Source organism: Hyaena hyaena, unplaced genomic scaffold (genome assembly GCF_003009895.1).
Source record: "Hyaena hyaena isolate Hyena2069 unplaced genomic scaffold, ASM300989v1 scaffold_616, whole genome shotgun sequence".
Lineage (NCBI taxonomy): Eukaryota > Metazoa > Chordata > Mammalia > Carnivora > Hyaenidae > Hyaena > Hyaena hyaena.
In genome coordinates, this window is record NW_024081247.1 from 926105 (window position 1) to 952762 (window position 26658).

A 26658-nucleotide genomic window follows, 5' to 3' on the forward strand; every position below is an offset into this window, starting at 1 on the left:
CGGCGGCGGCGCAGCGCGAGCCCCGCACGAGCGAGCCCGGCCGGCGCCGCCCCCGCCCCCGTCCCCAGCCCCGCCGCCGCCGCCGCCCCAGCCCCCGCCCCCGGCCCGCCCGCCGCGCGCCGCCGCCGCCGCCGCCCGCGCGCCCCCACCCACCCCACCCCACCCCCTCGCTCCATCCCTCCCACCCGCCGCCGCCGCCGCCGCCGCCGCCGCCCGCGCGCCTCCCCCCGCGGAGCGAGTGCGGGTCACCGGGTCACTGGGTCATTGTCTCCGCGCCCGAACCCCGAGCACCCCGTGGAATCCCCCACGTCATCATCAGAACCATCAATGAGATGCAAACATGAAAGACAAGAGGAAGAAGAAGGACCGCACCTGGGCCGAGGCTGCCCGCCTGGTACGTACCGCCCCCCGCCCGCTGCCCGCGCGTCCCGCCGGCCCCGCCGCTCGCCCCGTGCCGGCCCGCGGCGGCGGAGACGGCCACTTCCAGCCCGAGCCGCCGCGCGCTCGCCGGCCTCCTGCTCTTTGTTATTCTGCGGGAGTGGGCTCGCCCAGGGGCCCCTGTGTGTGTGCGTGCGCGCGCGGAGGGGCGCAGCGATTATCTCGGGGAGCCCCGCGCCCGCGGCGCCCGGGACCGCCCGGGACACTTCTCCCGGTACTTCGCTCGCGGGGCTCGGCTGCGCCTTCGCCTCGGGTGAATTTCCGAGCGCTCGGCCCGCTCGACTTCCCTCTCTGCCGCTCCGGAGACCTTTGTGTGGCAATTACCACTCCCTCCCGGCCCCTCCACCTCCCGGAATTTCATCAATAACTCTCTGTGCACGGTCTGTGTGTATGTTCGGCGTTTGTGAGTTCATACATTTTACACGTGCATGCACGGTGTGTGTCCGACACGGACTTCTGGGGCGTGTGCATGGGGACTAGGTCGTGCGTGTCTGTGTGCCGTGTCGTGTGCATTATGTATGCACACTGATACGTGCATGTTTTGTGTGGATCAAGTTCGTTTGTGTTTTGTAGGTATTGTGTTCTGCTCGATGTTTGTGTGTACATTCTGTGCACGTGTGTGCAATTTGTGAGTGTGTGTGTCGGGGCGTGTGTGTGTGTGTTTGGTGAAGTTGGGTCAGTGTCATTTGTAGCGAGAGGTTGTTAAGAGTGTACAGCTAGGTGTGTTTTAATGCTGGCTTCCTGGGCGGTGTTACTTGGCTGCTTTTCTTTAACCTTTTGGAGCTTACATTTTAATCATCGAAAGAATGTCTCTATAGAAATGCTGGTTGGCAGAGGGGCGTCGGCGTCTTTGGTTTGATGCATGTGTATGTGTGGGTTTCTTTTCTCTCCTTCTCTCCCTCCCTCTCTCTCTCTCCCTCCCTCTCTCTCCTTTTTCTTCTTTTAAAGGACAGCTGTAAACGGATTTTTTAAAAAGGATATTTCTGTACCGTGTGCCTCACGGGAATGCAAGGCATCGCATTTGAAGCTCAGCCTTTCAGGGTTTCGGCTGCATAAATTAAATATTTACTTAGCAACTTACTATCTTTTATAAATTGGCCGAAAGACGGCCGACTGCATGCAATATGGGGGGTGGCGGGGGGGGGGGGAGACCACAGAACATGTTATTGGGTTGACTTTGTAAAGATCGTTTTACTGTGACTGTGGGTTGTGTTGTGTTGTGTTTTGTTTTGTTTTTTAAAGCTTTTGAGTAACTACATCATGCTCAAGGAGAACATTTGTCAAAAGTAATTATCTGAGTTTGGTTGAAGGGCCTTACTGGTAGGTCTCTGGATTGGAGCAAGGGGTTTTAAATAATTGACCCTATTACCCTAGGAAGAAGTGACAAAAGTCCTATTTAATTGCAATCTAGTTATTGGAAGCTGAAGTGGCTAGGCCCCTTTTCCTCATCTCTTAATTTGTAGTAGTGTATATTATGATTTCTACCCTTATCTGTGATTGTGTTAATTACTAAATCACTCACTGTCTGTGGATGAATGGGCAGGTGATAGTCATTCTCTAATGAACTGCATCTGGGAAAGGAAACTTATCTGAGGAATATGTGAAAAGTAAGCAGTATGTGTTAAGTAGATGCCAGATTGATGTTATCACTGAATTTTTGCTAGAGCATAGTACATTACTTATTGTTTACTCAGCCATTAATTCAGAATTGTGTGGGGGTGTGCACGGCTTCTGAAAATGCATTATTCAGTTTCCATGAAGTGGCAATCAAGTATTATTATAGAGCTTCAGTGTATGTGTTTTAAACAAGTGAAAGAGTTGACTTATAAATATTTTAAAATAATGATTCATGAATTACCTATATCTGCTTGCAGAGAATTATTTAATAAATAACATTATTCTGATGGAATTTAAAGCTATTTGTATTCAACAGCATTTGTTATTGTTCCTGAAAGTACTGTGCTTTATTTGATCTAATCATAATAGATCTATATTGATAAATCTTGAGATGCATTTCTGAGTCAGCTTTTTGTTAAAAGTTGCCTTTTCCTCTTGCAAAGTTCATTGATGGGAAAAGACACACTAGGAGTCATCAACACAAAAGAATTAATGATAGACCAGATGTCTCTATTTTAACTAGACATATTGAACTAGTAGTTATGGTAATTTTTCAATTTGGTTCAAGTTATTTTTCCCCTGGTAGTTGCACAAATGTGTATGTATTCAAAATGTGACAATTGAAATAAAACATTGAATGAAATAGCAAGTAATTATACTGGAAATATCTTTCTCAGAAATTTGTGATTTGTAATGGTGACTTACGATAATTCTTAGCTTACTTTGTGAATAAAAGAGAAAAGAATCCATTTGTGCAATTGTGACTTTTTAATATTTGCTTTATGATTATCTGAATACATATAGACTTAAACTCTCTTAAAACTTGCATGAAAACTGTTTTTACTCTTCTAATCATAGTATTAATTTATACTCAATTAAAAAGTAATGCCTTGGGGGGTATTTCTGTGATATAAAAATACTATCTTTACATATTTTACACTGCCCCTGCTGATTTTGCTGTGGTTTTTGTTATTAAGGACTTTTAGCTTTTTCTCGAGATATCAAGCGTTAAACCAGGTGTCTGATTTTAAAAGTAAAGACTGTGGTTGAACGGAAAATATGCATATGGTTCTTGCAATATATGAACTGAAAGGAGAGAGTATCCAAATTAATATTAAGAATAACCTTCCAATCATACAGTATATAATATATATCTCCTACTGGAGTGTGTGTGTGAGAGAGATTATCTTGAAAGAGAGGGTATCAGGGGAGAGGAAATGCAAAATACATTTTTTGAACTGTGACCAAAAGCTTATGTTTAAATGTAGCTTTGCATTCACTTTTAAGAAAAAAAAAAATATGTGGAAGAAGAACGGTTCTCTGTAGAGTAAGAACTTCCAGTCGACTGCAGAATTTTTGTTTTCTTTCTTTGTGAGAAAAGTATATGGTTTGTAAATCTGCAAACTCTAAGTGGCAACTCCAGGGATTTTGCTTTAGATAGAGATGCAGCTATCAAGCCCTACCAATTTTCTTGTAGAAGTATGTAACGTTTGTATGTGGTGAGCTTGCTTCGCTTAGGAAAGAAGGAGTGGTAGTATAATTTTTCTGTATTTTCAGGAGTGTCATGATTATTAACAGGCTGCCATTTTAAAACAGTAATACCACATCTTTTATTTCTTTCTCTTTTCTTTCTTCCCTTAATTTTGTTTTTCCTGCCCTGCATCAATTGCAGAAATTTCAGCCTTCAGCCTCCCCCACTCCCCCTCAGCCTTCTGCAGTTGTGGTTACTTTGCGCATTGCCATTTAATATGGAGGCTGCTCCTAAACCAGATGCATTTTCATTCGTTTTATCTGCTCTTCTAAGGTTATAGAGTCTCAGAGGATCCCACAATCACATGGAAGTATCTTCTGTCTTAATATTTGTAGACCACAATAAGAATAAAAATCAAAACCATAACTCATGTCGAGCTGGGGCTTTGACTTTAATCCTTTTGACTTTTATCTCAAGTCTTCACTCTGTTACTATAAATACAGTTTAAACCATTGTGAAAGGATCTTCATGCTTCTTTGTAAAAAATGGGGATTTGACAAGACTTTGTTTTACTGCACTAAGGGGTTTCTTTGTTACTGGCTTAACACAGAGCATACTGTTATTTATATATTTATTCTAGGTTAATTCTCTTTTTTTTTTGACATACGAAAATGTTGTTGCTTTGAGGAGTGCTTTTTGATAGTTTCATCACTTTGTTCTATAGGGAATGCTGCTGGTAAGATAATGTTTCAATGTATTAATTTGTTCCCTGAGTTTCTTCTGTTGTTTCATTCCTTACAATCTTTGTTTAGTCTCACTGGCACCTGAAAATAAATCTTAACAATCTTCAATAGCTTTGTGCTTGGTAACATGGCTGATTTATTTGCTTGTAGTTTAGGTACATTCGCAAAGATAATGACTATTAGATGGGCTTATTTTTTCTTTTCTTTTTTTTTTCTTTTTTGTAGTTCAAGGTGACCTTTGGGGGAAAAATTTTAATGGCAAATTTGCCTCATTGTTGGGAGAAAGCAGACACATATCTCTTTATGCCATACCAGAGTTACTGAAGGTTTTAATAAATTGAGATTTTATAAATCATATTCTATTAAAAAATTAAGTGAGGGGTTATTAATTAAAGGAAATCTGTGTGACTCTTTTGCACAGAGAAGATTCTTTTGCATAATGCATTATATGCTAAATAAACTCTTAGGGTTTCTGTGAAATAAAGCCGAATGGCATTGGTAGCTGTTAAAATAGAAACCAATTCATAATTGTTAACTTACTGGTTGCCTTGTCTTTTGTCTTTGCATTTTAGAAATAAATATAATTATTCAGGAATGATGAACATGGGGATGGAGGAGAGCATTGGTACTGCTTTTGCCATTTTCTCACTGTGTTCCTGGTGCTTAGATTTCAGGTTATGACCAGGCCTTCACAGTTGAGAACATTTTGACTTGTGATCTGAGGTAAGCCCCAAAGGTGCACATGAGCATAATCGTGACGGTGCTTATTGGCTTATGGGCCTGGCTAACGTTTTTGGCAAATGGAGTTTTATTTTCATTCGCTTACATTTCAATTGGTTTGATTCAGCTGTTTTCTGTGATCCGTACACGTAATATCATCTCTTTATGTCTGCATCTCATCATCTCTTCTTTCAGATGTGGAACCTAAATTTTCATTTTGCAGTCTGAAAGACGGAAAAGAGTTTAGCAGACTCTCTGCCTGTTTTGAGTTTCAAGTTGGGAAAAACGTGTTTGAAATAAATGAGAAACGTGAACTTAGGCCTAGTGTTTAGGTTTGTTAATTTTTAATTTCCTGCTGACACGAAAGGGAATTTTAAGAATTGATTGTTTCTTAAGTTTTTCTCTTTGAGAAATTCTTTGGTAGATGATTCCTTGGATGTCAGAAATGGACTCTTGACGTGCTGTAGCTTTTAGACTTGTAGAGTCATACCTGTAAAGGAACTTCACCACTGAAAAGCGACCTTATGAAGTAACAAAATTTAATGTTTAACTATGTAATAGTGCCATCTTTCACTGAAATGCATAGGAAATGTGTGGTATGGTCCCTAACCATTTTGAGGGTTTCTCCATATACGCCTCAAATGCTGGGGAGGATACGAAGATACATCCTCAAGGAGTGTTGAGTTCAGTAGAGGAGACAGGGAGCAATGAAGGAAGACTGAGCAGACACCATCTGCAGCGTCACATGAATGATCAAGCAGGTGCTAGTTTACAGATTTACAGAAGGGAGAAGCAGTGTGGTATGAGATGACTGCAGAAGGCTTAGCGGATTAGGTGAAATTGGGCCTGTCCTTGAAATATGAGTAAGATTGAACAGATCACGAGAGGAGTACATTCTAAGAAGAGAGCCCTGCAGAGCGAAGCTATAGTGCCAGGCGAGAGGATGGGTTCAGGAAGCAGTATGCAGACAAGACTAGAAATATCTGAAGACTTGAGAAGGCAGGCACCTCAATAAAGGTGAAAATTACATTGTGACCAGGGGGTGGGGGTGGGGCGCAGGATTTGCAAGTGATTTTAAGACAGTAGGACCTTGTAAGTTGTTGTATGGGGCTGGTGGGGTAGGTGTTAATAGAAATAGGATCTTTTTTTCTAAACCATGAAACAGAAAGACTATCTCTTGTACAGAGAGGAGACACCAGTGGTCTGGGGATGTCTCTGAATGGTTCCGTTATTTGGTAACAGAGTCTGAAAACAAAATTGATGTTAGAGATATTTTATTTTAAATAATACAACTTTATTCTGTCCCATCGCCTTTGCCAAATGACATAAACACCAGTGAGTAATATACATTCTGTTAGTAGAAAACATACACTGTCTCTTGAGATCAGTAGGGAGCTGGAGTTATTTCCGTAACTCAGTTTCCAAATGTGTGGTTTAATGATATGCCTAATATCATCACTCTGTAAGGAGCAAGGCTGGCAAAGGATTAAAAAAAAATTCTGTGCTGTGTCTTTCTGATTTGTAAAAATTAACACAGAAACTTTAAAGTGATATGAATTTAACTGAGTTGTTGCATGGAGACATAGGGCGGATCCAAGCCTATTTCAGACTTATTTCCTGCTTTTCAGATTGCCTGCTTTTCATTTTTTTCTCTCTCTTTCCTTTTCATTAAAAATCTGCATGAAATTATTATTATCATTAATTTATAATTTAAAATCCTCCCAGCACCCCTCCTGCAAAGATTGTCCCTAGCAGATCCTGGCTTCTTCCTGATAGGGCAAGGAGGAGGGGCATCTGTATAGAACCACTTTCAGCTATTTGCCAGCACTGAGTGCCTTGATTGTTCTGCTTTTGTCCCCTCACAGTTGGTAGCTGTGGAAATCTAGCCCGGATTGAAACTTTCCCTGAAGAGCCCTTGGGGAACAAATAGAAACATTATATGATTAGCCACATTGTTTTCATTATTAAACAAATCTACATAAAAGGGTAGCAATTAACAGCTTTATCAGCCTGAACTTAGACACCTACCTCTCTTCTCCCCTCAATATTCCCACTTGAAGGGGTAACAATTAACTGTTGCTGGTTTTAATGTCAGCAACTGACAACATTAAATTGGGAATAGGCACTTCTCCTCGTTGATTGACATATAGCCCTCTGACACATTCTTATGTGTTTTAAGGCGAATGCATGCCCTGGGGTTAAAGCCAAAGGGCTTGTCAGAACATTGGCTCTAATAGCTGAAATGTATAACTTAAATGACATTCAATATCTTAGCCTTTGGTGGAACTTTTAGAACCTCAGGAGTCTTCCAAAGCAGTGCAGTCAATACTTAGTGGACACACTTAGAACTTGTAAAAAAAAAAAAAAAAAGAAAAAAGAAAAAGAAAAAGAAAAAAAAAATTGGGTATTGAGATGTACAATTCATTTTACAATTGTTATTTATCATGGGCTTATTTTGTGTGTCTTTAGCATAAGTTAGTTCATGAAAAACTGTAATGGTATTTAAAAGAATTCCATAATTGCTGTTTTTTTTGACAATTGTTCTATTTTTCAGTTACATGGTTGATTTCTGAATGTATTATTTATGACTTAAGGGAGGGCATAGGATGGACCCTCTTCATCTTATTCAGAAGACAGATGACTTTTCAAAGATTTTGTTAATTATAAGGTATTAGAGTTAAATTTCAAGGAGTTAGAAACTGAGGTAGGATTTTTGGGCTTATTTTCCATATTAGGGTCATAGAGAATGCCTGATATAGTGAAGCTGTTGGTTATTCTTAGTTTCTTTTTAATGTCAAAGGTAAATGATGCATATATAATTTGTGCATACATCAAGACCTTTTAAAATTTTAATGCTTATTTATTTTTGAGAGAGAGAGAGAAGGGGGGGAGGGGCAGAGAAAGAGGGAGGCACAGAATACAAAGCAGGCTCTGAGCTGTCATCACAGAGCCCAACGCAGAGCTCGAACTCACAAACTGTGAGACAATGAGACAATGACCTAAGCAAAGTCAGACGTTTTAACCAACTGAGCTAACTAGGTGTTTCTATCAAGACCTTGTTGACAAGGCTGAAGAACTAAGTTGTCGTCTGGACCATCAGGACTCTGTGTGATGCTCTCTCAGTGCTCTGAAACTCAATTTTAGTGAGAGAACGGGTCCCCACGCATACAACAAGCAATTCTCAGACACCATCAGGGTATCTGAGTATTTAACTCAGTTCTGGCATTATCTATCCAGAGACAGCATCAGATTCAACAGGTTAAAGGTTCAGTCCTATAAGCTTTGTACTCCCACCCCCTTAGAAGTCAAGAGCAAGTCCAGGTGGTCATTATTTGTGCTTCAGACTGACCTACGGGCTATAGACAGGATGTTCTAATGACCTCTTCATGGACTTCAGAGGCCATTTGCAAGTCTAGATTGCTACCTGTACTTATAACTGGCTGTAAATTAGAGCTTCTCACGACCTCTTCCTCAGGTTAAATTAATTTGTTAGGACAGTTCATAGAACTCAGAGAAACATTTTAATTACTAGATCACTGGTTTATTATAAAGGATATAACTCAGGAACGGCCAGATGAAAGAAATGCATAGGCTAAGGTATGGGGAAAGAGCATGGGGCTTCCATGCCTCTCCAGGTGAGCCACTCTCCCAAAGTCTCCATGTGATTACCAGCCCACAAGCCCTCCAGATTCTGCCCCTTTGGGTTTTCCTGGAGGCTTCAGTACATAGCCACATTTGATTAAATTATTGTCCATTGACATTTGATTGGACCTCCGGCCCCTCTTCCCTTCCCCAAGGTCAGGGGGTAGGACTGAAAGTTCTAACCTTCTAATCACATGGTTGACTGTATTGCCAACCACACCCCATCCTTAGGTGCTTTCCAGAAGTCACCTCATTAGCATAATGAAAGATACTTTTATCATTCTCAACACAGGAAATTCCAAGGTTTTGAGAGCTCTCTGCCAGAAACAGGAAGAAGACCAAATCACCCCTTCCAGCCTAAACTTGCCAATCCCCCCAACCCCTGCATGCACACACAGCAGATACTCTTATTTTAAAAAGTATTTATAAGAAAATCTCTTTACTTTAAAATATGTTATGTCTTCAAATTCTTGCAACCAGAGCTGTTTTTTCCTAAATCCTTTCTGTTTAATTTCTTGTCTCTTTTAAAGCAATCCAAAAAAGTTACATTAAGACACTTTGCAACAAACATCTCTGGTATTCTCCTTGTTCTCTTTCCATCACTATTCTTTCTCTTGCTTGCTTGCTTGCTTGCGGGCCTCCTTCTCGCAGTTTCCCCTTTAGTATTGGTGTATCTCAGAATACTGCCTACCACCTCCTTTTTATTTTCATTTTCCTCTTCTCCTTTGGCCATCTAACCTGACTCAGTGGCAATTCTTTCATGATGAGAACTCCATCCTTGAACCTTTCCTATATTTTGGACTTATATTAAAAATCCTTTGTGTACCCCTACATATTCTGGATATTTCAGATGAAATATATCCAGTACAGACATTTATTAGATGCTTCCCACAAAGTGTGCATTGGGCCCACAAAGAGAAATGTGACTGGGATGGGGGAAACTTATCTGTGTATACCTAAACATATGGTGTCTGCAGGGAGTGGTAAATTCTGCCTTAATTACAGCTCACATTTAGTTCTTCCTCTTTTCATTCACTAAATTTTACATAGTTCTGACCTTCCAACTAATTTTGTCTCCAATCTATTTTTTGAAATTTTACAAAAGCTGTATTTCTCTTTATAGTAGATCTGACCTCACTGAATCATTCTTGTGGTTAAAGACCCTTGTGATTATCTTCAAGTTAAAGAACAACAGGTCATAGAAAGCCCTTTTCTCTATGGAAACAATTGTGATTGCTTTTCCTTATAACATGAAGAATTTCACATTTTCCGTCCATTATACATCACAGCAAATGTTCCAATGTCTACAGCGTTATACAGACTTATTTTATATTCTTTTAAAACACAACAGATAGTTAATTAAATTTTCCAGGAGATAGTAAATCACCAACATTTTATCTACCTCTGTGCTCAACTCTGTTTATTGTATCATACTTTCCTATTTTTTTTTCTTTTGGTAAATTGCCTCCTGTAACAGTCTGTTAACAGTCTTCATATATCTAAATCTTTTTGTTTTGACCACCCACTTAAGAAATATTTTTATTAAATTTTAATATTTTGAAGTAATTATAGACTCCCATGAAGTTCTAAGAATTAAAAAAGAGAACCAGGGGCGCCTGGGTGGCTCAGTTAGTTAGACATCAGACTTCGGCTCAGGTCATGATCTCACAGTTTGAGTTCAAGCCTTACATCAGGCTCTGTGCTGACAGCTTGAAGTCTGGAGCCTGCTTTGGATTCTGTCTTCCTCTCTCTCTACTCCTGCCCTCCTTGCACACGTTCTCTCTCTCTCTCTCTCTCTCAAATGAAAACATGAGAGAGAGAGAGAGAGAGAGAGAGAGAACCGTGAGCAAATGGCTACAATCTCTCCCTGTCATTCATACTTTCTCTGTAAATCCTTCCTGTCCTCATAAATTTCATCTGAACACAGTCCAGACTGGGTATATAAAAGTGTCCAAGAGCAGCCTTTAAGAAGATGATCTCCCAAATGTGTAGATTACAGTTCAAAAAGAGATCTCTTAACAAAGCTCAGCAAATCTTTTTTTCTTTTAAATGTTTATTTATTTTGAGAGAGGAGAAGGAGCAGAGAGAGAGGAGAGAAAAGGGAAGGGGCAGAGAGAGAGAATCCTCAGCAGGCTGTCTGTCAGTGCAGAGACCAATGCAGGCCTTGAACCCATGGACCTGAGATCATGACCTAAGCTAAAATCAAGAGTCAGACACTTAACCAACTGAGCCACCCAGGTGCCCCTCAGCACATATTTTATTAAAATAAAAGTGGAGAACTTCATAGGGAAAACTAAAAGATACAATGTTGTTCTCACCTTTGAGTGATAATTTAGCTAGTTACAAAAGTCTTAACTGACAATTTTTTACCCTTAGTATTTTGGAAATGGTTTTTCATTCTGTTCTTGTGTCAGTGTTTGTGATACTGTGGCTGAGGTAAATTTATTACTTTTTAAGAGGTGATATGCCTTTGTGTCTGAGAGTTCTTTCTTATGTGTTCTCTTTATCCTTGAAGTTCTGCAGTTTTAATACTCCATCTTAATTGTTTTTGGATAGCTATCTTTGTTTTCTTTGATATAGTGTGTGTGTGTGTGTGTGTGTTTTAGAGTATACTTAATTATTCCTTTTTTAATTTTTTTAAAAAATTTAATCATGTTGTAGTACAGAAACTTAATTTTTGCATTACATCCCCACCAGACCATGAATTCTTTGAAATTTTCTGAGGGTTCTCTAAACATCTAATAGCTTAATATATTCAGCTTATAGTTTGGAAATGATTTAAGAACAATGCAGAAAGGACCTCCCTAATACTGAACAAGATACAACAATGAATGTGTTATTAACTTTGTCAGTCAGAATTACAGGTTGCAAGCAACAGAAAACAAATCTTAGCAACTTAAGTAGAAAAGGGTTGTTTTTTGTTTTTTGTTTTTTTTTTAAACCATGAAATGGTTCATATAATCATTCAGAAGGATCCAAAAACCAGGCTGGAAAAATAGTCAAGGATCAATAGAGGCTGGGTAGCAGACGTGCAGTCATGCTACAAGAATAATCTAGTTGGGATATTGCTGTGGGCATCACTAGTGGTCACCAGTGTGACTTAGTGTTGACATAGGACACTGCCATTGCTCCAATGCATCTCAGGTTCAAGATTCAGATCACAGGCAGATGCATTTAATTGTCAGACTCTCGTTCCTATAACTATACCTTAGTTGTTAGGCACTGATGAAAAGGCGTATATGGCCTCTTCAGTCCCATAGTGGAAACCTCTCCATCTGTGTCTTCATAGCAGTGATGAAGTCAGCAAGGTCAAAACCAAATGCCTCATTTCTTCCCCACCTCCTGCTCCTAGCAAGTCTGCTCTTCCTCTCATCTCTCAGGGAAAGCCACCACCATCTTCACAGTTGTTCAAGACAGAAACAATCTTGTCATCATTAATGCCTTTTTTGTATTTTCCCCCTTTTATCCAGTAATCACTGAGTTCCACCGGTTCTACCTCCTTTTCTTCAAATCTTCAAATCCTTATTCTTACATCCTACACTTATATCCATTTCCACTGTAATTTACTTTGACACAGGCATATATAGGTTAGGAAAAGAATATAGAGTAATGACAGGCCTAAAAGTCAGGCAGATAATGTTTGAGTCTCAATTCCGCCACTTACTCTGTATTTGACCTTGGGCAAATTATTTCACATTTTTCAATTTTATTTCCATTGTGTATTAAAAGGGAATAACCTAAAAGAGTGGTTGGAATACTTAAATGCGGCAATGTGTATAATGTACTTAGTATAGTTTTGAGATTAGAAGATGCCAGTTAATGTTCGTGCCTGGTAGTTTTCTTTTTCTCGTTAAGTGGCTGCAACAACTTTGAAACTGGTTTCACTGACTACAGATTTGCCTCCGCTGGCAAGTTCTTATTGCGTCCATAACTGCTTCTTTAAAGGTGAAACTGGTTTATGGTACCCCTTGAGGCTGACTTAGTTTCTGTAGGAAACAGATGGCATTATCTTAAAGATAAGGCACAGTGAAAGAAGAAAACAAGGCAAATCAGGGATATCACCAGCAAGAGGCTGCCACTCCCCTTAGACTTGAGGGGCCAAGAAGAGTTGGGAGTGGGTACTGCAATGTGCGGGCTGTGATTCTAGAACAGTGCCTAACACAGACTGTGACCAGAGGCAGTGGGATATCACCACTGCCAGCCCTCACCCCTACTGGGGGGACACGTCACATCAGTACGCCAAGTCCTCTGCCTTCTATTTGCTGATCTGCACTTGGCCTCCTGTTGGCGGAACCCATCCAGAAGCCAGAGGACAGGGGATCTCTGTTGAGAAAATTTATAGATGTCAGTCTCCTGGGTCACAGAGCTGGGTGGAGGAAGGCAGAGAGGGAGTGTGGAGTTGCTAGTGGGGAATATACAAAATACCACTTTTTCAAAAACTGTTTATTAGCGTTCCTTCATTTTAGGAGTATGGTCCACTTGTGTCAACATCTTACAGGTTTGTTTTATTCATACTTTTCCGGTTTCATTGCTTGATTGTCTTCTCTGGTCATTTAAAAGTATTGTTAGATCTCTGAATTTATCATACATTCCCTTAACTTTGTTCAAGTTGTTTCTTCTTTTTGTAACATCCTCCCTCCCCTACTTCTTTTTATCTGGCAAATTCCTGTGCTTTCTTCAGATTTCAGTCTCCCTTGAGAAGCTTTTCTGTGTTTTTGTTTTTGTTTTTTTCTAGGAGAGAGAGAGGGACAGCGTGAGCAGGGGAGGGTCAGAGAGAGAGGGAGTCACAGACTGAAACAGGCTCCAGGCTCTGAGCTGGCAGTCAGCACGGAGCCCGACGCAGGGCTCGAACCCACAAACCACGAGATCATGACCTAAGCGAAAGTCGGACGCTTAACCGACTAAGCCACCCAGGCGCCCCGAGAAGCTTTTCTATGTTTTGAAAGCACTTTGTAGTTGTGACAATGTATTATAATTAGTTGTTTACTTACTTGTTTATAATTGTTTCCTGAGTGCCTAATGCACTACCTCATTTTAAGGTGTTTGCTGCTTATAGTTGAATAAAGTGACGAAGTCAAAGAGGGTTGTTCAGGGGAGCTGTTAGAACCAAGTCTAAAAGTTTGGAACATATTTGTAGAACTATAAAATTTATGTCTCCTTGATTTATTTCTGTGCCATGCTAAATTGGCACTGTACAATCTAGAAAAGGGATCAGATTTCCCAAGAATCAACTGGACAGCTGATATCTTTTGAAAGCTTGTGTCTACTTTCAGCTCACTAGCACCTTTTACTACTTTGGGATAATAAATTGATAGTCATCATGCTTAATGGCACTGGAAAATATTCAGTTCCTGCCACTAATATGTTAGGTGCCTTAGGAATGTAATAAGTTATGGACCTTGACCTTTGGGAAATTAACTTTAAAAAAATAAAACAAAACCTCTTAGGGCCCAAGAGATACTTCACTATAAATTTAAAGTTGCATAGTATAGTAAGAATTCAATAGCCTAAAAGTAACCTTCTTCTGTATTTGATTTTAATAAAGTACGATGATGATTTATAAAGGCTTGCTATGACTTCCAAACCGAGAGAAGAATTTTCTCGTACAATGATTACAGTGCAGATTGAAAACGTTTGCAGAGTAAATACTCCCCCTCTTTTTTACATGTAAGTAAAATATTTATAAGCTTGGTGTCATAGCCTCCTTTTAAGAGTATTGGAATCCTGTATAACAAAAGAATTAGCCTTAGTATGTCAATGATCATAAAAGATTGCTGTTACTAAAGTAACACTGATTAATAATAATGGCTAGTAAGAATTAATACTTATTGGGTACTCGTATGCCTGACGCTACACTTACTTGTATATTGTTTAATTTTGAGATCAAACCTAGAAGACACATCATAATATTAATCACACTTTTTTAAGTGAAGAAATTTCGTGTTAGAATTTTTTTTTTAATATTTTTATTTATTTCTAGGAGAGAGAGAGAGACAGCGTGAGCAGGGGAAGGCCAGAGAGAGAGGGAGACACAGACTCTGAAATAGGCTCCAGGCTCTGAGCTGGCCGTCAGCACAGAGCCCGACGCGGGTCTCGAACCCACGAACCGCGAGATCATGACCTAAGCGAAAGTCGGACGCTTAACCGACTAAGCCACCCAGGTGCCCCTAGAATGTTTTTTAGTTGAATTTCTCTCAGTTGAAAGTGAAATAAATTTAACTAAAACTAGTTTAAGTAAAAAGGCTCACATAACTGAGAAATCCAAGGGTAGACTTCAGTTCTAAGTGGATGTAGACATTTAGAGAATGCCATCAAAGTATTTGCTTTCTCTACACTTTTGTCTTTCTTTTTGCTTGCCTTTGTACTGCAGGCAGAGTTCGAGCCAAGTTTGGGGCAAGAGAAGATGGTCACTGGCACCCCAGACCTGCCTCCTCTAAGCTTAGCACAGTAGTATAAAAAGAATAATTTTTCTCTCATTATTAATTTATTATTATTATTATTATTATTAACTATTATTGTTATTTCAATACTCATCCCAGGGAAGTCTTCACCATGTCCTACTTGGCTGATAGACTCATCCCTCCCAGCAGTGGCCAGGATCAGATAACATGATTGATTGCCACAACAGGATCACATGGAGCAGAGGAGAATTACACAAAAACACCAATAAAAAGCAAATGGAAAGTATGTTGGGAAAGCAAATTATAAATAGCCTTGCCTTTACTACACAGAGGGTGAGTTAAGTTGCTGAACTAGTAAGTAGTAGAATAGTGATTCAAATCCACATCTGCCCAACTTTCGGGCCCTGGTCCTGGAGTGTATTAATGTAGATACTCCCTCATTCATTTGTCCTGGTATTATTTTTATGATACTCATTTTATACTTAAAAAGTGTTAAAGCCGAGGCAGCTGTTTCAAAGGTTCTAAAGATTTCTTTGGTCTGCTTCCTCTGAAATTTACTTTCCTGATTTGGAGGCTAAAACTACTATGATCGGTTTCTGTTCTATTTTCCCTCACAGACCAGTTTTAGCATTCGATATGAATAGTCTATATACAACATTTATAACATAGTTTAACACAATTTGGGATCTGAATTCACAAAATACATAATTCTGGGTGAAGCTTCCAGGTACTTTCTGGATGTAAGTAAATATTTTTATTCACCGACTAAATGCCAAGTTTCCTTTACAGTTTTCATCATGACTCTTGGAGGATCTGAGCTTAGCAAAAGAGAGCAAACTTTTCTATAGTTTAAATCTTCATTTACTTCTCTGAATATTGAGATAATATCAGCATAATGACTCCTTATTTCATGTAGAATTATATGGACATCACAGTCTTATTGCTGTCACTTCTTTATTCATCTAATGTTATTTCTTTTCTAGAGCTTAAATGAAACGAAGGTAGTACTTCAGGAAATTCCTTCTTCTCCTTTGCCCTCACCTCCTCCTTTTTCCCCTCAGTCTTGTGGGAATGTGGCCATATATTCTCGGTTTGGATGAAGATGATGGTACTTTTAATGTTTGTGTGGGGTCTGCTCTAGGCAGAGCTCCTAATTGTGTCACCTTTACTCCACCAGGATCTTTGATGAGGGAATGAGAGAAACAAAAGACACTAATAAATGCAAAAATGTTCTCCTGTTCCTCTCCTTTCTCCATTTTTTATACGTGTATCTTGTCACTTTCTGGTTAATACTATCTTCACAAGCCAACTTTCAGTGACTGAATAAGAAAGACTGTTAGTGGGGGGGGGGGGAACCAATGAACAAATACAGATACTGCATTTTTAAAAATCTTCTAATAATTCTGCCTTTTTTTCCCCTTCAGAATTCACTGTTTCCTGAGCTCAGCTTCATAGTAGGAAATGCAAGATGCATGAAAGTAAACATTTTTTCCCCATTGTTAAAAGCTGCAGTGAAGAACGAGGGTTTTTTTTTTTTTTTTTTTTTTTTCCCTTAACATCCAGTCTTTCTGCTCCATTTTCTTATGACATTTTATCTTATTCTCTTTGGTGCCGGGTGATATTGGTAGGCAGCTTGAGGAAAGGAAGCAACTCCAAGCCATGAAAGGTGTCATCCAGAAAAAATGGATGATGAAGAGACAAACAATAGGACTTTAATAAGCTTTAGTGTTTTGTTACATTTTTTTTTTCTGTGTGTTTGTTCATATATCTTTAATTGTGCTGGATAGAGTCTACAGGAGGAAAAAAGATGGTCTTGTAAGTTATTTGAAAAAATCTTCCTCTGTCTTTAATGAATGGTTGACTGGCTACACAGTTCTTTCATTTTTCCTCCTTAGGGACAAATGGTAGGGTTGCACTTCTTTGCCCCCTTGAAGTTAGGCATTAACCATGTGAGTTGTTTTGTCCCTTCAAGCCAGTGTTTGATCCCCCTTATTTCTTGCTTGGTTCTGTTGATCACAGAAGCTGGTGACAAGATGGAATTTCAGTCATCCCAGTTCTTGGTTGGACCTAGAAATGTTGAGTGAGAAATGAGCATTTGTTTTAATCCACTGAGATTTCAGGGGTTTTGGTGTGTTTTTTTTCTTTTTCTTTCTTTCTCTCTCTTTTTTTTTTCCTTCCTATTTTGTATCCCTGCCTATCCTGACAGATCCAGCCCACATAGCAAAATGGGTGTTTTTGTTGCAGGGCACCTTTTACGTTTGTTTATGAGACACTAAATGCATAATTACATACTTTAAGGGGTAAGTGAGGCAAAGAAGGTTAAGTCCCTTTTTTCTTCTCCATTACATGAAATTGCTTTGTAAAATCATCCTCTCTAGTATGTACTCTTTGATATTTTTAAACCAGTAAACAATAGGGAATTTTCATTACAAGGAGAATTTCTTTTATATTCTATCTTCAGATAATCCTGTTCATATTTTTGCTTTATAAAATAATTGCTTTTCATTTTGTCAGTCTGCCGAGGAGGAACACTTTCTAAGCAGGAGGAGTAGAACAATTATTGTTAATAGAGAATTGAATTCCGAGATAGTCGAAAAGATAGAAAAAGGGCACCTGGACATTTTAAGTGAGTTCAAGTTTCCAAGTCCAGACAAATTGTGCTTCATTGAAAAGGTATGACCAGATTTCCACACCATTGAGAAGAGGAAAGCAGACACTGTAATAACACCTCTTTCTCTCTCGCTCGCTCGCTCTCTCACCCTTTTGGCTTAGGGCAATGCTGGTAGACAGAGCACCCCCACTAAGGGATTATATTTCCCAGTCTGTTTCAGAGATTCCTGTCTACATTTCCCTTCCATTGAGGTCTCAGTCACCCTCGGGCTGTTTCCCACCAGTTTCCACTCTCCTCTAGATACAGCATACAGAAACTTCTGACAGCTGACAGACTCCCCGTTGAGCCCTACTCCTTCATGTAGGAAAAGGGGGGGAAATGAAGAAAACTTGTCTTGAAAGCCTGTGGACTTTCACACCACAAGGAATGTGTTGACCATATGCATCTTAAAACCAGATGAGCAATGTTTGTCCAGCCCTTCAACCCACCAGTGTGCAGCCATATCTGTTCCATGCTCTAAAGCAAAAACTCAAAACCAGATTTCCTACTAGTTTTCTACCAATCTTCTACCAATCTTATGCTCAGATAGGGATGGAGTTGTTAGTACACAGTCCCATGCATTTAAATAATTACATTGTTCATTAAGACATAATTTATCTGCAAGGGACATTGATTTTTAGAGTGTATTCCTTATCTTCAGTATTTTTTTTTGGCCTTTATATGGGAGTATGTTCATTATAATTATCATTGGCAAGGCCATTTCTGAAGTGCTAGGGTCACAAAACAGACTTTCATTTTCCTGTTTTAATTGCCAGTAGTATGGAGATAATGTGTTTGATGTTTATTTCCCCTTTGCCCCAGGATACCTGCAGAGTATTCCAGTGTTTGTTCTCTTATATGTTCTTTGTACCTGATGTCATAGATAGTTACCTCTTAAAACCTGAATGTCTAAGTAGTTAATAGAACTCTCAGCACTTGCCCCACAGCTGGCTTCTGCAGGGACGAGTTCGTTCCGCGTGAGGCTCGTGCAACTGTTGTCGTTGAGGGAATCCAAGAGGAAAACATCTGGCCTAATTTATCTTCAGGCATAATTTCATAATGCTGAATGGCAACCTCTGGGAAAAATCTAAGTAAGACTTTATGTAACCACTAATTTAGAGTTGGTTTAATAGGTAACTCTTATTTGTGTTTCTTCCGAAGGAATATTTTGATCACATCAGAGCTAATCATTTTTCCTCATTCTGACATCTAAATGTGGTATTATAGTATAATGAGCTCCCAGCCTAGTAGTATGCAGAACCCAACTGGTAAAATCAGGACTGAGGGAGGCTAGAAAGCAATAGGGACTATCCAATTTCATAAAGAATCTTTTGTTGGCAAAGGTAAATTTTAATGCTCCATTACCTCCTTAAAGATACTCAGCCCATATTTCATATCAACAAATATCGGCTGATCGAAACCAGTTCTGTTTCCTTTGTTCCCTGATAAATAATGGCCTTTATTCCTCCAGCACATAGTTTAAGAAACAGGACAGAAAGGGAGGTAGGATGCAGGTGGTTGGAAAACTTGGCTAATACGAAGGTGGGTAGTATATCAAGTAGAATATAAAAGTAATTGTACCGCAAATGTATATACATAAATCTTTATGCAGATACGTAAATTATGTCTTTATTACTTGAGTACAGTTAATCTGGGGGGAGATCTTTGACTTGGTTTTCCATATAAACAATTATGCTAGATTTTTCTGCATGATCTCAATTAAAAACAGGGATGCACATATCACATAAGCCTGTTGGCCTTCAGAAGGCCTCTAGGTCATATCACCACAATATTAGGATACCTGCTTCATATTTTTAAAAATATTACCCCTTTTTCTGAAGCCTGGGATTCAGAAATTCTTTTAGCTCTTGCTCGCCAAAGCTGTGTTCTAGATAAAGACCTCTTACTGCTATAATTATATATAGCTTTGCCTGGTGAGTTCCCGATTTTATACAAATGTTTTAATTTTTTAACTGTGTCTCTGGATGGTTCAAAGTGTGTATTTGACAAAGGGCTAAAAACTCCGTATTCCCAAGTTTTATTTCATTAAGAATATGGGTTGCCAATGATGAAGAAGTAAGTTTTAGCAACAGATACTCTTTTATTTATCTTCTAAAGGAATAAAAAATTAACATCAGACTTGAAAACATGTTTTTTGTACTTAAAAAAATACCTTGTGAAAGGAATCAACTAAGGGCTTACTAATTAGTATAACACACGGATTGGTCATGAACACTTGGTTCATGAACAGTGACTAAAATCCAACTCTAACCAATTTAGTGAGAAGAATTTATTGGACGGCTTGTATAAACCTACACCAGCATAGGAGAACAGAGGTCTTCAGCAACATCTGAAAAGAAGGAGTGAATGTGTCCAGGGCTCCCTCATCTCTGTTTCTGTACAGAAGCCTTATTTTCTGAGCCTGGCTTCTTCCACACAGATAGAAACTTGGTTTCTAGCAAATCTCAGGCTCTCATCACATGGGGTTAATATTGGAAAGGAACTGAGATGTGTTTTCTTGAGTTTTAGGTAATGTATCCTGGGGAAGATCAATGATTGGCCCTTCTTGTATACCTGATCCCTGCCATCCTACCACCCCATCATTAAGTATCTACAGGAATATGACAGTTCGCATTTAGATCAAAGTAGGGAAGGTTATATTTTTCAGAAGAATACAATAAGGAGTTGTGTACACAAGACAGTGATTTCAGTACATCAGTTCTTCCTTGTCACCTGTTCATTTTGTTTTCATTCATTAGGCAAGTTTTTAAGTGCCTGCTGTGTGCCAGGGACTAGAATTAAAGTGGTGACCAAGTACATACATACATACCTACATACATACATATGTAGCTACCATGATGATTATCACTACTTCTGCAGAATCTGAATCAGAATACCACCACTGAAAATAGGGTAGGCAAGGGTCATTTTTACATGGACTAAATTAGCATTGTGAATGAATATGAAAGGCATATGGCCTGGTCTCCTTCCTTTTATTTTTAATCTATTTCTAGGTAAACTAGCTGTTTGCTGCCTTCCCCTCCCTAACTATAGTAAGCGCCTCTAGAAATGTGATGACAACATTTTGCTGTGTTTCATTTTGGGGTGTGTGTGTGTGTGTGCTTGGTAAGTATTTGTTAAATCAATGAATTATTGAAGAGGTGATGTTTTGTAACTACAGTCAGGAGAAAAGGGTTACTATTAGCTGTGACAAAGCAAGCATCATTGTCTTTGTCATTCTTCAACATTTAAGTGGCCAGAATCAAATAATTCCATATAACAAAGTCATTTTCTACAATTATCTCAAGATATATTTTGCAACTAATTCCTTCTGGCAGCTACATCTGGATGCTGTGTCATTTCAAACGAGGCTGTGAGAATAACACTGAAGAATTTTCCTGACTCAGATTGAATGATGAGTAATCTTTCCTTTGGAAAAAATTCAATATACTTAGGTTTTATTTTCTTCACTGTGCTTTACAGTAAGGTATATAATGGTTTCTCTTGCTGTTTGGGTATTCATTTTTATTTTGTTTGGAACTGATTTTTAAAGTATTAGGTATATGTTATATATATGACATATATGGTATAAGTTATATAATTTATATTATATAATCTTGGCATAAATTAGATAAATGACATACTGTATTAGTATACAATTTAAAGATTATGAAAGGAATTTCTGCTTCTAAATATGCAAATATTTTAAAAAGTATGACATTTCCTCCTTGAACTTTTGCTTTTCTGCCACTCTCCGGAGTAATGATTGTTAACTGCTAGGGTATTTTAATGTGAGGATGTGACTGTGGGCGTGCGTATATGTGTATGGACACCACGTAATTTGAATACATGCTTCTTCTATACATCCTGTTCTTCAGCTTGCTTATTTTTACTCATCACTTTCTCATGGACATCTTTCTGTGTCAGTGCATATTTTCTTTGCAATGGCAGTATATTATTTTATGGTATGTATGTACCTTCATTTATTTACTTCTTTCTCTCTTAATATGTCTTATATTTGAAAAAAAATTCAAATAATGCTTCATTGTACCTTCAGAATGGATTGTGGATTTCTGTAAGAAAAATTCCTAAAAGTGAACAAATGGGAACCTTTTACATTTTAGTAGTATTGCTGAATTACCCTTCAAATAAGTTGGCACCTTTTGCTATATGACAGTGTATTTTAATGGTGAAACACCTGGAAATCTGAGACATGGGTTTGAATCCCAGTCGGCTTCTTCCTTGGGAATAGCCCGGTGTAAATGAACTGATATATCTGTCTCGGTTCTCTTATCTGTAACACCAATACCTACTTTGAGAGGTGGTTGGAAGAATTAAATATGTTAACATAATTCAAGTTCTTGCAAAAATACCCAGCATGTTCCTATTACAGAATGCTTTCTAGCATTATGTATATACTACCTGCTGTTATTAACACAAGCACCTTGTAAGAATTCCGAAGATAAGGAAATTTGGGGTCTCAGCTGATTGCTGCTTCAGAATGTTATCTTGAGGAGAATCCTGGCTTGGTCCATAGATTTCCATGTAGACGTTATTTAGCATCCCATGTGTAGACAAAAATATACACTAAGATCCTTAATTTTCATAATTTTGCATTCTGCCCTCTGCAAGCCAGGCTTTTTAGAGTTATTATGTCTTCAGTAATTTAAAAAAAAAACACCTCCAACTCATTAGTGTATATAATCTTAATTATACTGGACCTTGGGAAGACTATCTCTTGGATTATTTTACCTAATTATGCTCAATTATATATTTACGTTTAGATTTTTATGAGAGATTCCACAACAAAACTTATATATGTTCTATGCTTGGTTTTGTGAAGCTCATTGAAGATCTTATTCGTTACCAGCCAGTGCCACTATATGAATTTCCATAGAAGACAATTCTCTTAGTTAGAAATAGTAAAACCGTTATCAGCTCTGACAAGCTAATATTTCCTTCATTCAGCTAATGGGAGTTCACTGAGTGTCTCTGCATTTCAACTGCCATGAAATTAGTATGATATTCCCGGTCAGAGTGGTAGCACCTTTAATACCGGGCATGATTTCTCAACTTTGAAATATTTAATTATATTTTCCCCCCTTTAAAATAGTGCAGAAAAAAGTAAAAAAGTAGTGCAGATTTTTTAAAAGAAGATGTGATAAAGTCACAGGGAAGTTATATCCACCATATCTTAGATGGGTTTTAATATAGTGAAATATGCTCTTGGGGACGAGACACCTAAAGCATCTGCAGATGTGATCAGGACTGCTGCTGACAGCCATGGGGAACATCACCGAGACCGGGGGAGGAATTATCCAAGAACTGAACCACCAGCTTCAAATCTTGCCTTTACTACTTTGTAGCCGTGTGACTTTGGGAGAGTTAAATAAACCCCTTTGCATCTTAGTTACCTCATCTGTAGTAAAATGGGGGCGATAACAGTCCCTCCACAATAAGAAGGTTGCTATGAGGATTAAGTGAGTTTATGTACATGTTAGAATAATGCCTAATGCAGAGTCACTGCTGTGTAAGTATTTGCTATTGTTATGCTTATAAAAAGAGATATAAGAAAGTGTTTGAAGTCCCAGGTTATTGAGCTTCATCTCAACTCTCAGGAAAATTCTAGACTGTATTATTAAATAGATGACTGTAAGCATTTGCAAATGGAAGTAGTGATCCCTGGAAGGCATTATAGACTCTCTAAGTTAATTCATGTCAAACTAAATTAATTTATTTTTGATAGGATTATTAGACTTACGTATCAGGAGGACGCTCCTATTGAAGCTAAGTTTCTGCTGGTCATTTGAAGTATAATTAAATGAATTTTTAGAAGATTGAACATGTATAGCCAAGTATATTGATTGGCTAATTGGGAGGAGTCTGAAAGGCTATTCCAGCAGCAGCTGCATGCTTGTGGCTTTGTTTTCCATTGCCTTGTTCAGCTCTATCGTGAGTAACTTGAAGGAATGCATCAGAGTGATGCTTGTCAAATGTATGGGTATCACAAAATAAAAAGGGGAACCAGACAGTTGAACAAGAGAGTGATGATTCTCAAAGAACTTTATAAGGTTGAATAAACAACCTTCACCTCAAAAGGTGAAATTTGAGATAAATACTTCTCAAATTTGTAGATACCATAAAGCTTAACTGGAACCTGGAATAATCAGATATTTAGGAATAATAAGATTTCAGAGCCTATAAAAATTAACTGAAGCAAACACTAGTGCATAAAACAAACATTTACGTCCTGCAAATATATGCCATAGAATTATGCATGTGATTGGAGAAACAAAGGTTGAAAGATTTGGAAGTTTTAGTTTGTGGACGGCATGAGGCCTACTAAAAAAGAGTGAGTGTTCTATTAGATTGTATTAATATAATTATATGAGTTAGAGAAAAGGAAGTCATAGTTTCACTATATTATGTTTCATTCAAACTACATTTAGAACATTTCTTAATGGTATTTGGCTGATTTATTTCAATCAGTATAATCCTTAAGGCACGTAAATTAGAAGTGACTTTGGTAGACTCAATGTTCGAAGAAGGGTGATTTGCAAGACAATGTCTGCAAACTATTTTATGTGAGGATTGGTGTAAGAAACTGAGGAGCCATTAGCCCAGAGCTAAAAGAAGACCAGGCCCTTAGTAGCATATTCAAACAGGTGGCAATGTATCATGTGAGTAAATGATTGGGCCCCATTTTACAGATTCATATAACACAATCACTTGACTTTAAGTTTTCATGTTAAGAAAGTGTTTGTAATTTAATATTAAATGATTGTCGCATTCAACGGCAAAAGCCAGGACTATTGTAGAAGTCATGGGAAAGCAGAATTTTTACTTGATTCACAGAAAAAGCGTTTTAATAATCGATGGGTTTTGGATAGAATACACTGCCTGGAGACTTCTGTGGAAGAAGTATTTCTTAGTCATTGAAGAGATGTTTTACTTTTAAAATAGGTTTCATCATTTAAGTAGTTTTTAATATTTTTCTTTTACCTTTTTGAGAACACTGTAGAAATTCTCACTTTGTTTTCTTTCTGTGTTAAAAGTAATGGTAACCGTTTCAAAAGATTAGAGACTTAATGAGGTAGAAAAAAGTTACCAAATTCCCACAGGAAATTAGAAGTCACCTCTCGGTTGCACAGAATTTTATCTGTAAATTCAAGTAATGATCACTCTTTGAATTCTCGTAGGCCTTAGAAAGCCATCTTTCTACTCTCAGTTGTGCTCAGTTTTATGAGGCTGGGCAACTAAAATCATTTTACAGACAGAATTTTTTTTTCCTCATGGATATTCTATGATACTATGTATCATAGTTACTTGGAAGTTTGTCTTTAAGTGCATATGGTTGGAAGTAAGTTGCTACTGTTGACATTCTGTATTTTTACTTGACTTGTTACACAAGCATAACAGGATAATTTGTGCCTGTAGTGTGCTTTTCTTTCCAGGTAACAGAGTAGCATCTAAAAGAGTGCCATATTGTAGAACCCCTCTTGTTAAACACAGACTGTTGGATGGTGAAGCTGGGCACAGCGTGTGCAGGTTTACCTGTGAATCTGTCGTGGGATAAGTTTGTCCGTGGTCACACGATGAGAGATGGCTCTGTGAGGCTAGCCTTCTTTACAGAAGCTCAAGTGCAGTTGACGCAGGAAATCTTGAAAAGAGACAATATCTAACATCCGTCACTTTTTTAATAGCTTTTCAGAGCCCTCCTCCCCCAAACCAATAGTGTTAACTAATGTTTATTAGCACATATTGCTGTAGGCAGTCATTTGGCATGTTGGAATAGTAAATGCTTTATATTCATTATCTTCTTTTGTGCTCAGAGCATTTTTATAAATGAGCAAGTGAAGAAACAGATTCCAGGAGGTTAGATATCTAAGATCAGACAGATAGTGGGTAGGGGTTTTTGGTTCATCTGACATCAAAGCCCATCACTTTCTTTATCATTCTATAAACATTCCTAATGTGGGTTGACTGAAAACATCTCCCCAAATTACACTGGTGTCTGTAGAAAACTACTTAGTAGCCATGCAATCTGGGGGTGTGGATGTGAATGAGAACCAATGTTTGCAGCGTAGCAGGAAGAATATCATTAAACAAATAATGCTAATTAACGACTGCTTGACAAGTGTTCCAAGGGAAGGTACAATTTAAACCATTATCTGAGAGTTTAAAGAAATATTTGATTGTTCTTAAGTGAGAGATTGCAGAAGCGGGTATTATGAGGTAGATACTGTGTATAATATCTTGACTGTAGGCCCTCAGTTTCTGTAAAACCCCTGTGCTCATGAGAAGCAGCTCAACTTAGTAGAAGCAGCGGACTTCAGTGTCACATGGGCTAGACCCATCACTTACTGGCTGCCGAACCCAGGGGGTCCTTGATCTTCTTCTGTGTGAAGTGGTCCTGATTCTCAAGGATATTAAAACAAAATTTCCATATCTTTTAAGTCACATATTCATAAATGCTATTAAAGCATATAATTTCCCCCATAAAATGCATGCAAGTAGAATAGAAAACTTGGATCATCTTTAAACCCTTAGCTGGTAACCACATATGTTACAGTCAGAGAACAAGCTGACTGCAGAGAATAAGCACAGATATTGGGCAGTTGGGTAAGGTGCTGTCACTTTTTATATGAGTGATTTCTTCGTCTGAATTCTACCAGTGGTCCAGATTCATGTTTCCTCAGAATGACACGGACCTTTGAGGTTTCTCAAGAAAAGTGGAAGTAGGGAATGTTAAATGTATGAATCCCGGAGTCTACTGCAATATATGTAAAGCTCCTACAGACTTAGCACAGAATTATCTAATAAGTATTAACTGCTCTTATTACATTTAAACATTGTCATCATCAGTATTAGTGTGTGCAGGCCCTGCCCTTCCACTTACTTCCACTTCCTTCAACCTAGTGCATCTCTGAGAAAGTTAATCCTGCTTTCTCTGTGTATCTCACTGAGTTGTTGTAA

General features: G+C 38.5%; 1 protein-coding gene across 1 annotated transcript in view; it reads left to right on the forward strand.

Moving 5' to 3' along the window:
• Positions 1–340: 340 nt before the first annotated feature.
• Positions 341–26658, forward strand: part of ASXL3 (ASXL transcriptional regulator 3) — a 185969-nt gene continuing 159651 nt past the window's right edge. Inside the window, exon 1 of the mRNA XM_039257384.1 lies at positions 341–394. Within this exon, the coding sequence (XP_039113315.1) occupies positions 341–394 (54 nt within the window). The remainder of the gene's footprint in view (positions 395–26658) is intronic.